Genomic DNA, 19,470 nt, shown 5'->3' with positions numbered 1-19,470 from the left:
TTCCCTTAGTTATCACCAAAGCTCTCTCTATTTTGTTGTGCATGATTAAATCGTTATGCTGTCTGAGAGTCTCCAGAGTCACTGTTTAATTGTGCAGCAAGGCAATAAGTCTAAGCAGCCTAAGCTTTCGGACACACTCCACATTTTGACAGGCAGGTAGCACAGCTGTTCATTGTGTACATGAACATTTTAATTGGACAAAGTTTTGTTCTTCACCTTCCACAGATGACATAAACAAATACATTTAGATCACATAATTTTATTCAGTTCATCTTTATTTCTATAGCGCTTGTACAATTCACATAGAAGTTCTAGTAAATTAAACTGTGTCAGTCCAGGTTTCAGAGTTAAAGCTCAGTTTAGTTCATTTCAGTGTGGCCTAAATTTCACTGCTGAAAGTCCAAACACTGAAGAGCAAATCCATTGATGCGCAGCTCCACAAGTCCCAAACCAAGCAAGCCAGTGTCAACAGTGGCGAGGAACAAAGTTCACCAATTGATGAAGTAAAGGAAAAAAATCCTCAAGAGAAACCAGGCTCTGGATTTGAGAGAGAGCAGGCTCATAACATAACAAATGCTATCCAGCTGTGAAGACAGACTTTCAACCTGCATAACAAACAAACAAAGTGTTCTTAAATCAAATCACCTACCCTGCCTTAAATACAAGTTGTAATGGCCTTATGCTGATGATATACAGGGCAGCTTTTTGGACAATTTTGCTGAGCGATGTTGCTTGGCTATTTTTCGATTATGATGGGCAACAGTGTTCTATCTGTAGCCCATTGCCCTAATCACCCACATAGCAAAATTTCTCTGTACCAGCTCTGGCCCACACCATTAGCTTTTGCTTGGCCCACATTCCGCAGTGAATTACAGTACATGACTGGACCAAGTCGGACTGCTAGACAAGGGCAAACATGGACCATATCTGGGTCTCAGCCAAGTTAGTAAGCCATAACTAGGACAGACATGTTGGTGTGCCATGACTGCAATGAAATTGATAGACCTGGCTGGTAGAATTTTTTCGTTACTCAAAAATAACTTTATATATGTGGGTCAAGAAAGGCCAAACTTGCGTGGAACACATTTTTTTAAAACACTTTCCAGGTTCTGCTGGTTAAAATTCCTGAATTTTCATTGCCAATCTTAAACCAATTGCAATTGTTTGTTTTGCTTGAATTTTTAAATTTCCCCAACCACTGCAGAGCCCGGGGTACCAAAGTGAGTGCTCCAGCTTGGCCTCCCCTGGTCCCACATATTGATTTTTTAACATCTGGGCCAAATACTACATTTTACATGTGGCCCAAGTCTTGTGTGCTGCCTTAAAGACGGTGCCACCTCTGCCAAACCTGAGCCATGTTTGGTCCAAATGCTGCTTGTCAGTGCCAAATCTGGGCCAGAATTCTTTACCACCTGAGCAGTTACCCACATGGAAAGAACTTATATGAGGATATATACGCATATATAAAACCTATATTGAGTTTATATGCAAATATATGACAATATATATATATATATATATATATATATATATATATATATATATATATATATATATATATATATATGAAGTGCATACATGTGCATATACGGGCCATATAGGTCTGCTATATTGCTTCTTTATGATCTTATATAAGTCCTACATGTACATGATATGTCTCCTACATAGCTCATATCTAATTTTTGCAACTGTCATACGTGATGCCTTGCCTTAGCTCATATTTTTAAATATCAAGGCAATAACTAGAACTAACTTAAAATGCAAAAAAATAAACATATGTATGATCGAACACTTGAAATAGGTATCATCAAGTAACTGGCATGTTATGGAATTAATCTATGGCAAATAAGTGAGTGGAGATGGAAAGCTATGATGGCTACACAGTTTCCTGAATCATTTACGAGATCAATTCTTTCTTGTATGAAGATGGTGGAAAAAGGAAAAGAGGAAATGTGTAACAAAATGGTTTGTTGTTTTCTTTCCTTATTGTTTTTTTTTTTTTTGCCTTGTTTTTGTTCTTGTACTATATTTTTTCTTGTACTATTTGTTCATTGTTCATACGTAAATAAAAAATGTAAATTTCTTTTTATTTACGTTTTCTATCAGCTATGGATTTAATCGTTTTACAAACATATAGGTGAACATTTGTGCATATATATGTACACATACTGTATTTGAGCATGTATATGTACACATAATATAGGAAAATGACCAATTTTATATGTCTTATTAAAAACCTATATCAAAACCTATAATAAAACTTATATGTTTATATAGGTTCTTTCCATGTGGGTAACCTGTGTCTCATCTCATTGCCCATTTATGACATAATTTCCCAAAGCTGCCCAGCAACATTGCCCAAACAGTTGTCCTGTGTATCATCGGCATTATGCAGCAGTTGTGCAGTAACTCTCCTTAAACTTCAAGTCACAGTATTGTACTCTGTTTTTCCAGTTCCCAGAGATGAACAGTATCATGGCATCACATACCAAAGACTATCAGGAAAGAGTCGTGTTCTTCCTCATCCAAAATGCTGGACTGCTCACCGGATTCACTATAATTCTGCTTATCACCCTGTTCGCTGGAGATATCAATCTGCAGTAGAAAGAAAGCCAAGGGAAACAAAGAACAATTGTTTTCACTTTCAAAAAAACCAAAAACCCTTCAGACACTATTTTTCTCCCCTATTTTTATATTAAACTTGTGCTGTGTTTGCAGTTGGGAAAATGTAACACAATCAAATGGTCCTGGAAGATTGATTTCTGTAATGTTTTTTTTTTACTGCTGTTGTTGCTCTGCTGTGGCTGTTTGTGTCTGCGAGTTGGCAACAATAGGCCGCTGTGTGAGCAGGAATTCCTCAGTACAGCCCGACACCGAGTCTCTAAGCTGCTTTGTAGAACAAATGTCAAAGCTGCACCTTTTGACTGAGACCGTATATCATGTTTGCAAAGTCCAAGCATAGCACATGAAGGTGAAGACTGTTGATTTGTGCCTTTGTGTCTTTTCTAAATGCTATTATAGAAGGAAGGCTGCACTTTATTTAATTACAGTTTAATTTAACATTTAAGTATAAGTAATAATTACATTAAAAAAAAAGGATTAGGTTTGGTTTAGGGTTATTTAGAAATATACATCATTTATTGATTTATAAAATACAGTGCTTGGCATATATAAGTACACCCCTCACAAATCTGTCTTTTAAATTCATATTTTTAATATGAAGCTATAGATCATTATATCTGTGCATATACATTAGATTAGTCAGCACTGAAGCCAAATCTGGAGCTTATCTAACAAAATAACTTACGATAATGGTCCAATAAGTAGTGCTTATGTTATAAAAAAAATATGAAATACAAATTTAAGCAAAAAAAGAAAGATTTAGTTGAAATTTTGTAGGCTGTAATTTATTTTTGCAATATTTTGCTTAAATTTAATTGTATTATCTTTCAATTTCTCAATATGTTTGCTGACTAAAATATTATTTTAATAAATATACCTGTTTAATAAAGCTGTTTCATTTAAATGCACCAAAGTACATGGTCTATATTCACTAAGAAATTGATACAAAAATTCATTTCCCAAGTGGGGTGTACTTAATTATACTGAGCACTGTACATGTAATGTGTAATATTGGCTATTTATGAGCAGTTATGTGTAGCACATACAGTTTGTGTTGTTCATACTAAAGTTTTGCACAAAATAAAGTCAACGGTTATAAACATACACAGTGCACAGCATAAATGAGTACACACACTTCTGAAAATGAATGTTTTTATCAATTTCTTACTATAAGTTAGGGCTGCTTGATTTTGGAAAAAGCATAATCACGGTTGTTTTGGTCACAACTGTAATCCAGATTTTTCAAAACGTTTATCAGTTAAAGTCAAAATTACTAGCATTTCTGAAAATTTTTTAAAAATAAATATTTCCCAAATCATGTTTAACAGAGCAAGGAAATGTAACAGTATTTCCTCTAATATTTTTTCCTCTGGAGAAAGGCTTATTTGTTTTATTTTGGCTAGAATAAAAGCAGGTTTAAATATTTTGTAACCTATTTTAAGGTCAATATTATTAGCCCCCTTTAGCCATATATTTTTGATTGTCAGCAGAAGAAATTACTGTTTTACAATGACTTGCCTAATTACCCTAATTAAGCCCTTGAATCACACTTTGAATTTGAATGCTTGTATTTTTAAAAATATCTAGTAAAATATTATGTACTGTCATCCTACCATATATAAAATAAATCAGTTATTAGAAATGAGTTATTAAAACTATTATGTTCAGAAATAAGTTGAAAAAAAATCTTAAACAGAAATTGATAAGGAAAAGAGTTGCTAATATTCAGGAGGGCTAATAATTCTGACTTCAACTGCATATATACAGTTATTTTCCACCCTGCAAAGGAAAGAGAAATAAATACAATCCACTTGTTAAGTGTGACGTCACGCAAATCGGCTTCCGGGTTCAAGCGCTCTATTGAACTGAATGGGGAGACTCATGAAATGGTAATAATTGACGTTTACAAAGCGATTTAATACTTTCAAATATCACGATTGCAATATATATGCCCATGCCTAATATCCAATAGCCAGAAAGTGATTAAGTTTTTTATAAATTGTCAAAATTTTGGTATTTGCGTTGCAGCAGACCCAGAGATTGTTGTGTACACTATGACTTAATATAAAATTAACTTTAATGTGTGATATGAATAAAAAGTGATCATAAACGATGATTTCTCAACTCAAATGAGTGGCGGCTTGGACCCGCAAACAGTATTACATACGTCACCAACACATCACCACTTAACAAGCGGATAGAATAAAAATATGATGCAAACTGTGCTTTAAGCATCTTCACTGTAAGAAAAACACTTTAGCTACAGCAGTCCTTCAGTCAAGAGCACTGAGGGATTTTCTCCTTTTGTTGTTTGATTAATGATAAAAACAGGCGGCAGCAGGAATATCGCGCTGTCACTTTAAAGTTTTCTCTTTCACGTGTCTTTTGATTTTCAACTTGTTTGTTTATTACACAAATGAGGGTTAATATGAATAATCACTAAACTCTGCGTTTTGACACCTATTTGACCATTAAAGCGCTCACGTTAAGATAACTTTAGATGTGTGCGCTCTGTTCGTCCTAGTGTGCGAATGAGACCGAATGCTGACTACATGCTTCTGACTGTGTGCGTGCCGCACACACACAGCAGCTCGCTGTTATTCGCGCTTTTAAGAGCAACAAATGTGTACAACTGGAAAGGGGGTGGTATATGATGCAATAATTGTTTATCTCGATTAATGGTTTTTCATAATCGTTAGAAGCCAAAATCAAAATCGAAAACGTATTTTCGATTAATTGCACAGCCCTACTAGAAGTATTTTGATGCATTTAAGCTGTTTATTAAACAGATATATTCATTTACTTAACACAATAGAAAGAGAATACATTTAAATTCAAATTAAAACTACAACATTTTATATTTTAAATAGTTTTCTTGATTTTTTCCTAATTATTGAATAATGTGTAACATATTTATTGTGGTGTACTATTTTTTTCACCTTGATCTTAAGTTTTGGTGATCTTAAAGGGCACCTATGAGGAAAATCATCTTTTGAAAGCTGTCGTTTGGACAGAACTGTGTATAGGTATATTGTGTCCATAGTCATATTGGGGTGAAATAAAAACAATAAGTTTCTTTTTTACATTTTTCTTGATGTTAAAATAGGATCCAAATCCCTCTCCATTTTGAGGCCGACCCCAATGTGACGTAGGGGTGCGGTTTCCCTGCCTACCAAATTGATTGACAGCCATGTATTAACATGTCTCCGTAGGAACGTGTATGATCTTATAAACAAGACAGGACGTGCGCAAAACCACTGAGATTAAAAGATCTGTTCAGCTCTCTGTGATCATCAGTCATCATCAAATGTGATCAAGAATGAGTTTTACAACTTTGAAACAGTGCATGTTTGTAATCAATTACACCGATTTCACCATATTTACTTTATCACCACAGCTGCGTGTCAGTACAATTATAATAGAAGAGGCTTTAATCCCGTTTGTGGACGTTAAATCAGGATTATTTTGTACATTAACATAACAGATATCCATACAGCAATTTGCGGTGGAAAAAAAAAAAAGTTAAATGCATGCGCTATATGTGTGTGTCCGCTGTGTGTGAATTTAAACGTGCGTGAACTTTGTAACTTCATTGTGTGTGACTCATTGAAAGGTTTGAATTAACTCCACAAAAATGTCAGATCTGCTTCCTACATGTCTGTCACTGTGCTGTTTATCTGACGCAGCCGAGGTGGAGATTGAGGTACACTCTAACAGGCACGTGGAAGCTGTGGCATGGGAGAACTAGCATTAAAAGCACAGGCAACAAAAACAGCTACATTGTGTTCAGAGCAGAATATTCTATATGTTCTAAAAGGTTTCATAAATAATCTATTGGATATTTTGAGCTGAAACTTTACAGACACATTCTGGAGACACAAAATACCTCTCTAAAAGCTTGAAAAAGGAGTAAAATAGGTGCCCTTTAAGTCCAGTATTGGCTTTGATACTGACTTCATTTATTAATTCATTCATTTTCCTTCGACTTAGTCCCTTCATTAATCAGAGGTCACCACAGTGGAATGAACCACCAACTTAGCCTTACCAGGATAATATTTTAGCGGATGCCCAGTACTAAGAAACATCCATTCACTCTTGTTTACGCACACACACTACAGCCAATTTAGTTTATTCAATTCACCTATAGCGTATGTGTTTGGACTGTGGGGGAAACCAGAGCACCCGGAGAACACCCATGCCAAAACGGGAAGAATATGCAAACTCCACAAAGAAATTCCAAATGACCCAGCAGAGAATCAAACCAGCGACCTTCTAGCTGTGAGGCAACAGTGCTAACCACTGAGCCACTGTATCACCCTGGTACTGACTAATATACTGCATATACAGTACACAAATGTGTAAAAAAAGATCTGTAAAGGGTTGTTAGAAATGGGACATGTTTTTTGTTGTGCTCAACGAACGACCAAATGACCAAAGAAAAGTCTCATGACCTTAAGGTTAACTTCACATCTTTCTCCAAATTTCAGGAGGTAAAATATTGACCCTCAAGCATGACCAAGTGACCAGAGAAGGGTCTCATGACCTTAAGGTTAACTTTCTTCTCATTTCAGGAGGTAGAATATTGACTCTATGATATTATATTGACTCATGCTGACTCAAATTTGTGCTTCGCAATTAGAAATGATGTGCAGCTAGTTGAGAGAAAGAGAGCAGCCCAAATCTCTTCTCTCATACCTAATAGGCCAACCTTTGGCCAGCACCCAAATTTTGGCTATAAAGGTTAGAGTTTCTTGCTGAAACATTGGAAGCTCAGCTCAGTTTATAAGTGCACATCGCCTGGTATTCCTGGACACACATGTTGGTTTTCCAGTATATCTGCAACGGGCTCCCCAGTCTTTGAAGAGGCAAATAATGGCACCACTCTGAGGTTGTATATCCTTATATCAAATTGCTTGGGGTTTCATTATCTGTCTTTTATTCATTTAATCCTCATTATTCATCTTTATTTCGCCTTATAAGCCTTTTTTAATAATCATTTTTTAGGGGTTTTGACCTTTATTGGAATAGGACAGTGGACATTTTACAGACAGGAAAGTGTGGGGAACAGAGAGTAGGGAAAGGATCTCGAGCCAGGAATCGAACTCGGGTCGCCGTGAGTACCTTGGTGCTATGTATTGACGCAGACTCATTATAAGCCTTTATTGCAATGTTGTTGTATTTCGATTAATGATGATCATAAGTATGATTCTGCATCACCGTGACGCAATGGGTAGCACTGTCGCCTCACAGCTGTTTTGAGCCCCGGCTGGGTCAGTTGGCGTTTCTGTGCGTTTCTGTATTCTCCCCATGTTCACATGGGTTTCCTCTGGGTGCGACTGTTTACCCCACAGTCCAAAGACATGGGCAGTGGCTATAGGTGAATTGAATAAGCTAAGTTGGCTGTAGTGTATGTGTGAGAATGCAAGAGTATATGGGTGTTTCCCAGTACTAGGTTGCAGCTGGAAGGGAATCCGCTGCGTAAAGCATATGCTGGTTGACGGTTCATTCGTGGCGATCCCTGATTAATAAAGGTACTAGGCTGAAAAGAAAATAAATGAATGAGTATGATTCATAATTATTGACTATTATCGGTATCAACTGTGTGTAACAGCAATAAACAGTTGCATTGCTTGATTAGTATGGTGTATGGATGATTTTTGTTGCCGTCTCTTGTCGATTAGCACCACACTTGTCTCACTTGCATGAACACAAACCATACTAAAACCTTTTTGGTTTGCTGAAACATTTTAAGTACTAAAATTCGGGGCTGCTAAAACAGCGGTGTACTCATTTGTGCTGCATGAGCACTGTATATTTGTTTAAAGGTGTATGTATTTTTGTGTTGTTCTTTCTTGAGAGCTTTTTATCACCACTGTTGCCTTTGGATCACTAGTTATATGTTCTGTACAGCTGAATTCTATTGATCATGAAAAGTGTTTTATAAATTTGAATGTCACATATTTCCTTATGTCAATATAGAAATAACAATGGCATCATTTCTCAGTGTATTTTAGTATAAGTAAAAAGACTATTGACATTTAAACACACTTACATGTTGGTTTCCATAAAACATGGAAACCCAACATGTGTCTGAGCTCTCCCTATGTTTATTGTAAAAACTATTCATTCTCAAAGACATTGCACTGAAACAGGTGTGTTCAAAACAATAGTGTGTGGGGTTCTGTGAAAATCCATTCATTCTGTGAAAAACGTGCCATTATCGGTCATTTACTGACTGAGCAGGAAGGTCAGCAATCATTCACACATTGCTATAAATTATATTTCTTTCTGAATTGTGGCGTCTTTTAAGCATTGTTTTGAACAATAATGCCATTTAACCAGTTAAACTCTGCTGCTATTTTGGGATTTCCGCCTGGATTTTGCCTACCCAAATTTAAAAGCTTCCCAAATCCACATGCAAAGGTGTAAATGCAAAAGTTTAGTACCATTTTAAAGAAAACCCTTTGAATTTTCATAAAACACTATTAAAAGTGTTTAAAATATCTGTATATGTTGTCTGTATTATAATAAACACCTTAAAAAAAGAGGCGCTTTTTGTATTTTTTTTTATAAATTCAAAGTTGAAAGTGTACCTTTTAGGTTCTGTGTGGTCTAGCCTGCTGTAATTAATTTTGGTGGTTCCTGCACATGTCTGTAATCATAGGAAAAAAGAAAAACGTCTCCACCATAATCTAAGCAAAAGTTATTGTATTCCAACAGATGAGAGGTGCTGTACAAGCCACAAGGACCGATCATTGTTTTCATATTTCACTATTCTTTTGTTTGATCAAACATAATTCACTGTGTTTGGACCACGTCAGACATATAAAAGGATTACTTATGCATATCACCTCAAAAACAGAGAAGAAATGGCCCTCAAGCACACAGCATAAGGTAAGAGATGACAGCTGTCTGTGCTATCTGGGGCTGCTTATTGATCATAAATGTATTGTTTTCATTTCTGCGCCATGGAAACACCAAGATTCATTCGGCAACTGTTTGATATGTGAATATAATTCAGTAAAAAGAATGCTAGAACCGTATGAGCACCGGCAAGAGCTTTCATTTGAGCTCTAACTTGTACATGTGTCATATAAAAAATATGAAAATTAACCTAAGTAAAATACCCTGCTCGGGTATCCAAAATGTGTATTTAAGTGTAAATAACTTAAAACCAAAGTAATGCATATGAGCATAAAATATAGATTCTACAGTTTCAAACGACACCACTTAAAGGGGTCTGGTGCAATGTTAGCCCTTTAAATCTTAAAGCGAAAGTCAATGACGTCTCGGACCCGGTATTTGGTTAAGTAAAAGTTGATTTTAGAAGGGAAAGCAAGCAAGTATAAAGAAGTGCAGTAAATTACAGAATGTTCATTTAAAATGATTTAAAATGCTTTAAAGTGACAATCAAAAATGAAACACATAAAAAAGGTTAAAACAAATTAAAGAATAGTTAAAATTGCAAAGATCTGGCCAACCATCACTTTTAGACAGATCACTAATGATCTAAATCGACCTGCAAGTCCAGTTACAGTGAGAAGATGTTTGAGGAAAGGTCAGCTGTCTGAAAGAAGCCCCTCCAAAGCAGGGGCTCACAAACTTTTCAGCCCACAATATCCTCTGAGGTGGTTATAAATACTGAAACCTTGCATGCAATGGCGCACAAACACCAATCGACCCAGGTCTATTCTTTGTTTCATTTTTTTTCAATGTATGTCAGTGCTGTAAATGAGCCGGAAAGTTTAACCTGGTTTTATCAAATCAATCTGCTGCATCTGACACTATTGCTGTGTCTTTAATATAATGCAATCCTCCCAGTGATCGCAATCCAATAGAACTGGTAAGCTACTATAGTAATTATATAAACAACTATTTTTCTCTTCAGTAGGTTATGGGTAAAATATGGTAATTCTTATGGTTTAATAAAAATAAATGGATTTTTGGAAATCACCAGGCGACCCCCCTTCATTATCCTGTGATTCCGCGGGGGGTCCAGACCACCACTTTGAGAACCACTGTTCTAAAGCACCATTGTTGAAAAAATGGCCAAACAACACATCAATAGGCCCAAAGACAAATGTGGACTGATTAGAGTAAAATTGTTCACTTCAGATCTGGTCACTACCAACATGTCAATGTGAAGACAACCATATACTAAATTCAAGCCTCAGATCACTGTGAAGAGTTTTGATCTATTTATCATCATGGATCAGTTTGACAACATCAAAATGCCAGAGGAGATTACGTTCCCCTATGCCAAAGAGGAAATGCTCCTGAAATAAGTGCTTCAATAGAACAACGACCCCAAACGCACAAGTAAATGAATGACAAATTGGTTTCAGGCAAACAGGATAGAGGAAATGAAATGGCCAGCTCAGTGCCCTGACCTTAAGACTTACTCCCAGGGTCGTTTATATCTAAGTTGATATTTAGCCACACCATGTTGGTATTTTGTAACATCTTATTTTAAACCCAACCTGGAGGACTAGGACATACACACATACACTACGGACAATTTAGCTTACCCAATTCACCTACAGCACAAGTCTTTGGACTGTGGAGGAAACTACCGGCACTTGGTGGAAACCCACATGGATATGGAGAGAACATGCAAACTCCACAAAGAAATGCCAACTGACCCAGCTGGGGTTCGAACCAGCGACCTTCCACAACAAAATATTTTGGCTGACATTAAGATGCAGTTTCTGAGGTAAAACCTAAAAATTTACAGGAACTGTGGGACATTGTCTGTTCTTCCTGGGCTGAAATACCTGTTATAGGTCAACATCTTATACTATAAAAAGGATGTTTCTCTTTTTTTCCTCTCTCTCTTGTCTACATTTTTTTCTCTTTTGAGCTTAATAACAGCAACACAGATGATAAATGATATGAAATTATGAAAAGCTATGAAAACAGCATATGCTGGCAAGGTATATTTTGATGCTGTTCTTGCCAGCATCAAAACACTTCACCAGCATATGCTGTTTTTTTGTTGTTGTTTTTTCAGCAGGACCCTTAAATAGTGGATTTTTGTTTCATTCATAAACTAGATCTTCCACAGATCTTCCTCTTGATGTTCCTTATTTTACTTTAAAGACCAGTTCTTACTGTTTGGTTTTTTAATTTTGATAAGTATGCCATAATTTTGTGTGTTACCATCACCTTTCAGATATTTTTCTGCACTTAAATATAATTAGAAGTTTATAGAAATATTTCTAAAACTATAAAGGCTTTTTGCACACCTCCTGTATTTCTTTCTGTCCAGTCATCATTTAGAGACTGTAGAAATCCGCCATCTAGTGGATTAGAGGAGGTCACAATAATAGTCGTTTTCATTTCACTGGAAGTTTGTCAAATTGAAGTAAAAAAAAAAAAAACTAAAATGGATTAAATGTTTTACAATTTTTCTCAGTGGCTTTGTTGCATTTCTCACAACATTATTTACATTTGCACAAAAGTTAATGCATTTCTCTAAACAATTAGTCATTTGTGCACATCATAGTAGCAGTTTCTCATTCCTTCCAATTAATTCAATAGCATCTGGATGCAGCCTTGATGATACAAGCTGAGATTGCATCACACAGCGATGTAACGTCAGACTCAATGCACTCAATGGAGCGAGTGACGTCACTGTGATGGGTAGGGTTAGGGTTGGGGTTAGGTGAGCGCATCAAAAAGCATTGGATGCAGCTCAGATTGCACTGCACCTCGTATGCAGCCAGACCCCTCTCAAAAAATTGCAAATGCTTTTGGACATGCATCAACTGCTTTCATACAACTCTCTGCTGCTTTATAACATTATTTGCTTATGTCATGTCATTCAAAATGCAATAAACTTGTGAATGCTGAATAGTCATTCCATATAAGACTAATAGTCCTCATTAGATTACTTGAGTCATTACATACAAAAATGCTGAACTAGTTGTCAAAATCTGTCAAGCAAATTTTATAAAAAATCTTAAATCTTTTTTTTTTCTGAAAATGTCTTCTAAATTAAACAATTTCATAAATGATTTACAGACAGTTCCAATATGTTCTGCAATATTGTTTACAGTTGTGCACAGCTCTACCCAATGAGAGTTTATGTTTGTTGTAAATAAGGGTGTATTTATTCTTTTGCACAATGCTGGGAATAAATAAGGATTGTAAAGAGCAAATGCAGTAAAAATGTGAATCAAACATAGTCAGTGTCTTGTACTCAGATTCCCCACTAAATGCAGTGACACTGACACTTTCATTGACATCAGTACTTGCTTTAGAGGAATGAGCTATCCATTTTGAGCAAGTGACAAGTTTTTGCAGGTAATCAACTAGGTTTTGCAGTTTGTACTAATTGCTTTAAAATGCATTGCAATGAAATGCATTAACTGATTTGAAAATGTAAAGTGTTGTGAGAAATGCACCAAATTCACAGAGAAAAACTGAAATAGCCTTTTTCATTTAGCCTAACTGAAAGTTTATCAAATTTGAGTTAAAAAAAAATTAAATAGATTAAAAGTGTGATCCATAATTAGGACTTTTGTGTTATTAATTAATTACCATTATTACACAGTTGCTAACCTCATTAAACATAAATAAACAGTAACAAGCAACAACAACAACAACAACAACAACACAAGTTTACAAGACAGACATTGTTGTTGGCTTAAGTAGTTTAAAGTTTGAATTTGCTTTAAAAATTAAACCGTTTATACGTTATATGGCGTGAATATAAAACAGATACAGATAGATAAATAAAAAGACAGACAGACAGACAGACCCTGATGAAAAATCCAGCTTAAACCAGCCTGGTTTTAGAGGGGTTTTGGCCACTTCCAGGCTGGTTTCTAGCCATTTCTAGCCTGGTCTTAGCTGGTCTGGCTGGAAAGTGACCAGCTAAAACCATCTAAAACCAGCTTGACCATCCTGGTTTAAGCTGATCAAGCTGGTTTTAGCTGTTCACCTACCAGCCCGTCCAGCTAAAACCAGGCTGTAAATGGCCAAAACACCTCTAAAGCCAGGTTGGTTGACTAGCTAAAACCAGCCAACTATCCTAGGCTGTTTAAACTGGATTTTTCAGCATAGATAGATAGATAGATAGATAGATAGATAGATAGATAGATAGATAGATAGATAGATAGATAGATAGATGGATGGATGGATGGATGGATGGATGGATGGATGGATGGATGGATGGATGGATGGATAGATAGATAGATAGATAGATAGATAGATAGATAGATAGATAGATAGATAGATAGATAGATAGATAGATAGATAGATAGATAGATGGATGGATGGATGGATGGATGGATGGATGGATGGATGGATGGATATCTTCACTGAAAGAATCGCGTTTGTCATTTATTTAAAATCTCCTCTCCAGCAGATGTCGACAGCGAGCTCTTAAGCTGTGATCGAAGGAAACGAAGAACTGAACAACAAAGCATTAATGTTGTTAGTTTGATCATTTACAGTGGGGGACGTCTGCTACTACTTACTGCTACTATTATTATATATTTATTTATTTGGTTACTCTAGATTTTAAACATCTGAAAAAAGCCTGTTTTCAATTGGCCTGATTTTGATTATCACCGTTGTTACTTTGTGCAGACACCGTCTCCCCGAAGCTCTTCAGGAACACTTCCGTAAACTCGCGAATGCTTGGTATATATGCTCGCTGGGCATCGAGTAAAGGTCAATAACCTGGAAATCTCGTCTTATCTGGATCGAGGCGATCGGGGGAGTTTGCTGTGAGTTTCTGTGCCACCATATATATACTGTGTCTTGTGATTTTTGGATACTAATAGAATCACCAAGACTGTCAGAGTGAGATATAACGTTAATACTGTTTTCACTGTTTTTTTTTTAAATGTTAGTCTTATACCTGATATATTTGTCACTGTGTAGTTATATAGATGTAAGTAAACATTATTTCACTTCCAAAAGGACTGGTAATGATTAATAGAGGTAGAGTTGGTTTTATATTCACACTTTTTCCTTAATAATATCATTTCAGAAAATTATTTTTTGCAAATTCTAAATAGGGAAATCATAATAGCAGCCAATGATTATCAAAGTACAACATTGTTCAAAGTCAATTAGACAATGCTAATGTTGTTTTGAAGTCATACTTGCATGCTAATCCCGATTGAATATTCAAAGTAAACAATATAGGGACTTATAAATAAACGAATGTGCGAATATAAAACCAACTTTACCTCAATTAATGACTAGACGAGTGTAATTTTATTTGGTTTGTCCTTAGCTTTCAATGAAATTGCGTCTTTGGTTGATTTTGAAGGTCATGGATGAGGTGCAGATTCGTCAGTACAGAGAGGAGGATCTTGAAGAAGTGAAGGAGGTTTTCACTATCGGTATGAGTGAACACATCCCGTCATCCTGCATGCACGTCCTCAAGCAGCCCCTGGCACAGATGTTTCTGGGATGTGTGTTTTGCGCTTTGCTGACCAGCTCAATGTCCATCCTTTTACCCGTTCTCGCAGTCACGCTGCTTTTGGCCGCAGGCAGGCAAAGCGTGTGTTACATGTTCAACAAGTACATCCAGACATCCCTTGAACAAGATCTAAGCCACATTCAGCAGACCTACATGGATCCACCGAATGCCTGCGTCTGGGTTGCCGAAAGCCAAGGTCGTGTCGTGGGCACAGTTGGCTGCTTTCCTTCAGAGAATGACAAGAACTTCTTGGAACTGAAGAGAATGTCTGTTAAAAAGGCTCATCGTGGAAAAGGCATTGCCAAAGCGCTGTGCCGCACCGTGGCTGATTTTGCTCGTGAACGTGGTTATTTAGGAGTAATCCTGCACACTTCAGTGGTCCAGACAGATGCACAGAAGCTCTATGAGCACATGGGCTACCACAAGGTCAGAGAATTTAGTGCTCCAGAGTTTATTGCCAAGCTGACTAATTTCACACTAATGGAGTATCAGCTCATCGTAAAACGTCACAACTGAGGATGACGCCTCTGCAGTTTTGTTCCTGATTAAAAGGGCTTTTTAACGCTGGTTCAAATCACTAATGAAGCAAACCGCTATCTTCAATTGTCTGTTTCTTTCTAAAAAATCCACTTTGGAAAAAGGGAGGTGTTCTTTTATAAGAAGTTATTTATAAAGGGGGGCGGGTGAATCAGTTGTCTTATGCAATTTTTTATGTAGTTTTAAAGCAGAACTTTTTTGTTTATGATTTAAAGCATTAGTTTAACCAAATTCTGTTATTATTTGCTTATCTTGTTCCACACCTTCAGCACTTTTTTTCACCTTCAGAAAACAAATCAGTTTTTTAATGAATCAGTTTTATTAACTTTTTAATCAGTTCCTACATTTTAATCCAAAACATTGAATGTTCAAAGAGAAGTCAAGGTCAAGGTAAAATGTATTGTCTCCCGTAGGAGAAATTTGTTTTAGAAAAAAGGTTCTGCTGTACATCGACACTAACAAGAAAACATGTAACATACATACACATTAAAATCTAATCCTAAAATACCTCCTAATATAAATATGATTCCATAAAATCAGTAATTTTAATAAATTTTTTATAAAAAAATAAAAAATGATTAAAGTACCATATGCCCCACTGCCCTCTGTTGTGCAAACCAATCCTGTTATCTTAGTCTTTGACCATCCTTCCTTGCTTGCTCGTTGATCAACTTAATTGAAAAGGAACAAAAGAATGTTTATATCTATTATGCTTGCACAGCGGGACCCTATATCTTCTGCCAGAATTCATCAGCTCATATTCCACAGACAGCACATGTGAAGAATCAGATAAAATCTTGTTGGCTTGTTGGATTGTGCACAACTCAAAGATGTCTTTTAGTGAACCAAGTGTCTTAATTCCCGTGATTTTTCCTGCCACTCTCATCAGGTTATTTACTTGGGTTTTCATTTTTACTGTCAGATTCCCAAACCAAACAATAATCCCATATCTTAAAATAGACTCTATTGTTGCTTTATAAAAAGTCATCATTATGCTGCTACTCACTCCAAATAATCTTAGTCTGCGTAAAAAGTGTAATTGCTGATAAATTCTTGCACAAAGACTTGACACCTGAGAGTGCCAATTAAGTTCACTATCAATGTTCACTCCTAAATATTTATATGAATCAATCTAAAGGGCAGGTTTTATTCACATATGAACAGCGATCAGAAATCATAATCAGAAGCCCCACCATATTGACATGAGACGATAACCGTTTTGGAAAAGTCAAGGTTTTAAAACCGGCAAAATTTTCTTAGGACAACAGTATCTCCAGCTGAAAAGATCTCCAAAGATGGCGTTTTAGATGAAAGAAATCTGTGTGTTTGATTCATTTGATTCAATAACTAATTTTAATTATTTAGCCTGACATGTTTACTCCTCTAAAGTATTTCTTAAAATATTGTGTTTAAAGGGGGAAAAAAGCGTAATTTTTTCCTCAGACATTTAAAAGAATATATTTTCGAGCAGTAATCACAGTACCGTGAAACAACCGCGAATATTGGTATCCAAGGTTATCACACCTTCAGAATCTTTTATCAGCCCCATGCCTACTACCATATATTAATGACATGCGAGACAAACAAACCTCAATGGTTCATGAAGCTCAAATGTGACATAAAAGAATGAATCGAATTTGTTCTCGTGTCAAAGATCAAATCTGAAGGCTGTAAACATTGTTTGCTGATAACTGTTTTATGCAAAACTCTTTAGAATATCATTCATTTATAAGTTTGCAAATGTTTTGATGCATTGCATTTTGAGTAAGTAGACTTTGAGGGAATGTAAAGAAATCACATAGAATTGGTTACAAATGTATGTATCCGTGTTCTGAAGTTGAATTAAAGTCTAATAAGTCTGAAATGACAAGTGAAGATGGAGCCTTTAAAGTGATAGTTCACCCAAAATGAAAATGACCTCACCATTTACTCTCCCTCTTTCCTCTGTTGAACAAAATAAAAGAATATTCTGATGTTTTTTGATACGGAAGATATTTAGATGTTGGGAAATGCTGGTTGTTTGGACCAATCGACATTCTTTGTGGAAAAAAAAGCACTATAAAAGTTAATGGGTAACCAGCATTCTTCAAAATGTTTATTCTTTTCTGTTAATATGGACCCTTTCCACACTTCCTTTTCATCATAGCTTGGTAAATTTAGAGCGCAGTGAATGGGAGTGTACAACATTTTTTTTTTACAATCTTATTTGCTAAAATAATAAAAGAAAACGACCACGATGGTGTAATCAAGACTTTTAGAAAATAAGGAAATAGTGTGAGACTGATGACGGCAGACAGAGGAGAGAACAACATCAAATTTACTCTAAGCCTCATAGACGCTGTGTTAGAAACACCTCACATAAGCGGTCATTTGTTTTTTAAGTTGACGCAAATATGATGTAATACATACATAAATGCATATCAATGTTTATACGTTTAAAAAAAAATCTAAATATTAAAAACTTTCAAGGATTTAGGATGTTAAACTTATCATAACAGTCTTTTAAAAAGGATCCATGGGTTTTGATCAAGGGAAAGGTGACTAAATAATAACAGATTTCACTTTTTGGGTTAAACTCTCCCTTTACAGAATCAAAACGATGCATTTCTGATCATTTCACCACAGAGTATTTAACAAGCATTTGAGGGATGTGTTCTTGGAGAAAATGCCATAGAGTTTGTAGACCTTGATGTGTTGTTGAAGATCTTTTTTGTTTATGTATATTTAGAAGTTTCTTGGACTGCGAAAAACAGCAGTTCCCTGTAAACAAAGTATTTGCATTTGGTCCGTAATGCAAATGAGATACCCCGAAACCGTCCGATGGTTTTAACAGGAATTGCTTGCAATGTGAAGGACGTTACATTTCCACCTCTCTTAGTATTGATGTTGATTATAATGGCAGCAAGAGTGTGAAAATTATTATCAGTTTATGCTGGTTAACAAAAGAACTGAATCATCTGAGCTTTTTTTCTGTTGTTTTTAATTGATGACATAATGAAATGTGATTGTCCTGTGGCTGACTGATTTCAGTGTAAAACATTCAACGTAACATCCACTCAATATGAAGATTTTTTTTTGTAATTTGTTGTAAGAAATCAATAAAATCTTTTATAAATGTGTTTTTTATGTCCGGTGTTTTAACATATTTACAGTATAGTTATTTTTAGACATATCAGTAATTCATAGAACAACTGTTGGACAATCCTGGCCTGTATTTTTAGCATTGTTAATATTATTTTTAGGGTAAAAGCATAAGAAAAAGCAGATGTGAAGATGACTATTGTATTTTTCTTTCTTCCTGTATTTTTTAGTCAAAGACAACACATTAACCTGCTTGCAGGAAGATAAATTAGGCACACATATTAACGGCAGTCCACATATTAAAGAGTCATTAGCTAGTTACTGTGTAATGTTATTGTTTCAGCAAAATTTACGACATTAAAAGTTCTTCACAAAGGTAAGAGTTTTTTCCCCCGGTTACCTTTTCAGGCCAACAGCGAGCTTCTTCCTGGATTAGTGTCATGGTTATACAGTAGTCCTTAAAATTGACTTAAATTATGCCCCTTGGTGTGACGTTTCGTAGATGTGTAAGGAGGCAGTTAAAATAGCTGACGTCAAGCAGAGAAACTTCCAATTAAACTCTCAGCCTTTCACAAACAAGCTCTTTTAGCTTGGAAATGAATATACAAACAAAACTTCTCCCCACACCAATATTATATTTGTATAACTGTAACATTTTGTATAAACATAAAAGCTTGTTCTTAAAAAATTGGTTTGAAAAGGGAATTTTTTTTGGTGGGACGGGTACTAAATTCCCAAGGTTACTTAATGACTTTTGAAGAATTTTTATCACACTTTAATTTTCCTTTATC

General features: G+C 35.7%; 2 protein-coding genes across 5 annotated transcripts in view; both read left to right on the top strand.

The window, feature by feature from the left end:
* Positions 1-8,260, top strand: part of slc39a8 (solute carrier family 39 member 8) — a 29,000-nt gene extending 20,740 nt beyond the window's left edge. For all 4 annotated transcript variants that reach the window (XM_009307205.4, XM_073920752.1, XM_073920753.1 and 1 more), the window contains one exon: positions 2,455-8,260. In XM_009307205.4, coding sequence (XP_009305480.1) covers positions 2,455-2,604 — 150 coding nt within the window. In that variant the 3' untranslated portion in view covers positions 2,605-8,260. The remainder of the gene's footprint in view (positions 1-2,454) is intronic.
* A 5,757-nt stretch (positions 8,261-14,017) lies between these two features.
* On the top strand, positions 14,018-18,717 carry nat8 (N-acetyltransferase 8). Its single transcript, XM_001342578.7, has 2 exons — positions 14,018-14,357; positions 14,909-18,717. The coding sequence occupies exon 2, from the start codon at positions 14,912-14,914 to the stop codon at positions 15,575-15,577; it is 666 nt and encodes a 221-aa protein (XP_001342614.1). The 5' UTR covers positions 14,018-14,357; positions 14,909-14,911; the 3' UTR covers positions 15,578-18,717.
* The last annotated feature ends 753 nt before the right edge of the window (positions 18,718-19,470 follow it).

This window comes from Danio rerio, chromosome 13, assembly GCF_049306965.1.
Source record: "Danio rerio strain Tuebingen ecotype United States chromosome 13, GRCz12tu, whole genome shotgun sequence".
NCBI classification, from domain to species: Eukaryota; Metazoa; Chordata; class Actinopteri; order Cypriniformes; family Danionidae; genus Danio; species Danio rerio.
Note: the sequence above shows the minus strand (reverse complement) of the source record. Positions and strands in the feature narration are given on the sequence as shown.

Coding starts and splice junctions, on each gene's coding strand:
- nat8 (XM_001342578.7), top strand. CDS start 14,912: ATGGATGAGGTGCAGATTCGTCAGTACAGAGAGGAGGATCTTGAAGAA.